Source organism: Solanum tuberosum, unplaced genomic scaffold (genome assembly GCF_000226075.1).
Source record: "Solanum tuberosum cultivar DM 1-3 516 R44 unplaced genomic scaffold, SolTub_3.0 scf00679, whole genome shotgun sequence".
Classification (NCBI taxonomy): domain Eukaryota; kingdom Viridiplantae; phylum Streptophyta; class Magnoliopsida; order Solanales; family Solanaceae; genus Solanum; species Solanum tuberosum.
The window spans coordinates 1-3,366 of NW_006239595.1; the positions used below are offsets into that span (position 1 = coordinate 1).

The 3,366-nt window shown below is 32.9% G+C and overlaps 1 protein-coding gene across 1 annotated transcript; it reads left to right on the forward strand.

Moving 5' to 3' along the window:
• Nucleotides 1-2,048: 2,048 nt before the first annotated feature.
• LOC107058866 (F-box protein At4g00893-like) lies at nt 2,049-3,155 on the forward strand. Its single transcript, XM_015305066.1, has one exon. It carries the CDS (start codon nt 2,049-2,051, stop codon nt 3,153-3,155), a length of 1,107 nt encoding a protein of 368 aa, XP_015160552.1.
• The last annotated feature ends 211 nt before the right edge of the window (nt 3,156-3,366 follow it).

The window sequence follows — 3,366 nt, forward strand, 5'->3', positions numbered from 1 at the left end:
TATATCAGTGTTTACCTTGAAAATTGAGTTTGTTACAGAATCTGGTTGCTTCCTGCAGTTGGCATGCATAAAGTAAGAGAAAAAATGAGATAAACTATATCCATTCAAAATTCAGAGGAGACGAACTGAACAGATGAAAAGATAAGTTCAGTAATGGTTAATTGGTCAAAGTTTCTTTCGAAGCAATAGAGATCCAAGCATACTATACTTGGCACAAAATACCTCTAATTTCACCTTTAGTTCTCCTTTTTTTCAATTTTTCTTGCTCATTTTTCCCCCCTCTTTTAGCCATCACTTTCACCATCAGTTGAAAATCTATATCAAATGAAAATAGACCAAAGTATAAGCATGTGCAAATTGTGATAAAAGTCTATTGTTTATTTAGAAAATTAGAAGAGCTTTGTTCTTTTATTCAATGAGTCAATCGATCCATTCTCATTAGGGAGTTCCTTTAAATTTGCAACGTCAAGGCAGCCAAAGAGTATAGTTATCTTTTACATTATCAGTGTAAAAGTTGAATTCTACAATGGGACCAACATAGAAAATTTGTTTGTATAAATAATAATAAACTATCACTAAAAAATACTCATTCAATTATAAATCACAATTGTAAGGGGAAAAAAGAGGACGCTCAAGAAGTTATTAGGAACATCCTCTGCTTTTGAAATTTATTATATATAAACTTTTAGACTATTCAATATGTCACGGAGTACTCTTCAGATTTTTGTACATGTGAACTAAAAGTGCAGACATTACTACATGTTCTCGCAAATTATCGGAAAGTGCACACACCAAAGATTTGAATCTGAATAATACATATTTTTACACTAAATTTCACAACATACACAACTCATTGCCTACAATGCACATAATGCTACAACATCAAGATTATTAAATAACATACCTCGAGGAAATTTGAGTCAACAGTTTCTTTGATTTTCATGAATACTGCTCTATTGGAGATCAATTTCATCCATCATCTTCCTTGCTCTCCATTGAATCTCTGTCCCTGAAATAGACGGAGAGAAAGAATAGAGTAGATGATCAAATCTAAAATCACTCTCACATCTCGAAAGATGTTTGATAATCTACAAAGATGAAAAACGACAATGCAAACAAAAAAAGACATTGTTAGAAAAGAAATCCAATTAACAAAGTAATCACTCCTAAAGGTTAACTAAATATTCTTGATGAATCCAACCATTCTGGCCTTATTTTCACATAAGCAACATCAAAACTATTTTCAACTTTTTTCACATCTGAAATGAACTCGAAGCACGAATAATTAAGCACTGAAAATTAAATCTATGATAAAAGTAAGTTAAAAGTGTTTCAATATATAATACAACAAAAATAAAGAGAACTCGTCTCCTATTAGGCCTACTAAATTCAAAGCTAAAGCACAACACTCCTCCGAAAAACAGGTCATTACTATACAACTACATACAACTTTCATCAAGCAAACAACCGAATGACGGCATTAGCATTCATCAATCAAGGATCAGACAGTACTTATCCAGAAATTATCTTAATACTTGTTAGAATTTAGCAATTGTATCAAAACATAGAAAAGATAGCAATTGATACACAGGAAAATGTAGAAAGACATAGCAAATTGATTATATAACAGCAACAATAGTTAGGATTTGTTTAATGCGGAACACATACCTACACAGTCATGAGTTCTACAGAATTCAACAACTTAGCCTAGATACAAATTACAAACTAAAGTATGTCTAACGTGTAGTTAAAAGAATCAACTTCAAATTAAATATAACAATAATAATAAGGAAAAGGAATTAGAGCTGCTCTAGACCCAGGAAATTTGTTTTCCTTTCCTTTCTCGTAAATAATTGGGATTTCCATAAATAAATAAATAAATAAAATAATAGGGATTTCCATAAATAAATTTTGGTAAAAAACAGTTACAATTCTATTTCTATTTAAATAGGGTAATAACAAGTCCTTTTTCCGATACAATTAATAGTAATTTCCAAACTATTTAATCTCTCAACTTCGAAGCAAATTTAATTTTTTTATTCTAAATAATGGAGGATGATAAATTGTGGTCACATGGTATTCCATTAGACATACTCGGATTAATATCATCACGTCTTGTTGCTGCTGAATACTTTATTTTTCATGCCGTTTGTAAACATTGGCGCTACACTCCCTTAACACCTCCTCCTCCTCCACAATCATGTCCGCTAACACCTCGTTTGATGACCTTGCGGGCAGAGGCAGGCATTGTAGAATTCTTTGATCCAGTGTACAATGTCGTAACTACCCAAAAGACGGATATTCCGAAATTAAGGGGTGCCCGAATTCGGAGCTCAAAAGCTAATTGGTTGCTCATGAGTAGTGGCAACCGCGGCATGTTCTTTTTCAATTCTATTAGCAATGACATAATTGAACTCCCTAATCTACTAGAGGAGCAGGGAAATTCTTGCTCTGCTTGGACATTTTCATGTCCTCCTGACTCCTCATCATCAAATTGTTTTGTTGTTGGTTTTGAAACCGGTGTTTATGTCCCAGATGTATATATCATCAAAGTTGGAGATACTGAATGGACGCATCACTACTTCTTCTACGCAGGAAATTTTGCTACATCGGACTGCAATAATCCGTTATTTTTTAAAAACAATACTATCTACTTACTGGGAGATAAAGGTAATTTGGGAATATTATGCATCAAGGGAAACTCAGCAGCACAGAGACCTAATTGGAAATCTTATGGGAGACATTTTCCGAGTTCAAAACAAACATCAATTCGAAAGGCATACACAGCCGAGGACGTAGATAATGAAGGAATGTTAGTTGTGTTTTTAAGTCGTGAAGAAGGGGATGTAGAGGTTTGGAGATACAAACTGAAAGGAAAAGTGTTGGAGAGGGAACAACTAACAAGTTTGGACAATAATAAAACATTGTTTGTGAGCTCTGGAGGATCGTATTTGAGAACATGTGTTGCACAGGGGCTAGGAAACAAGATATACTTTCCAATGTTTCACGACAACAATAAGGGCGTTTTCTATTGTTTGGCCAATCGCAAATATTACTCTTTCGATTACTCTGCCATCAAAGCTTACTCAAGTTCAAATGTTTTTAACTTAATTCAACCAAGGTCCTGCATTTGGATCGAACAAGGGGATGATTAGTCGTTCTCTTGTATATTTTTTCATTAGTTAGCCATGTTTGAGGCTTGAAACTTGATATTTGCCTATTATCAATGCTTCTAACGATAAGTAAAATTTCTCTCTATATATAATTATTTATTTTTTTGAAAAATTCTCTATATATTGTGTACATATTTTGCCTATTAGGATAAAACAAATATTATTTACACAGTGTTTACTAATATATTCTATT

Bases quoted from the DNA above. Each gene is read 5' to 3' on its own strand.
- LOC107058866 (XM_015305066.1), top strand. From the start codon at position 2,049: ATGGAGGATGATAAATTGTGGTCACATGGTATTCCATTAGACATACTC.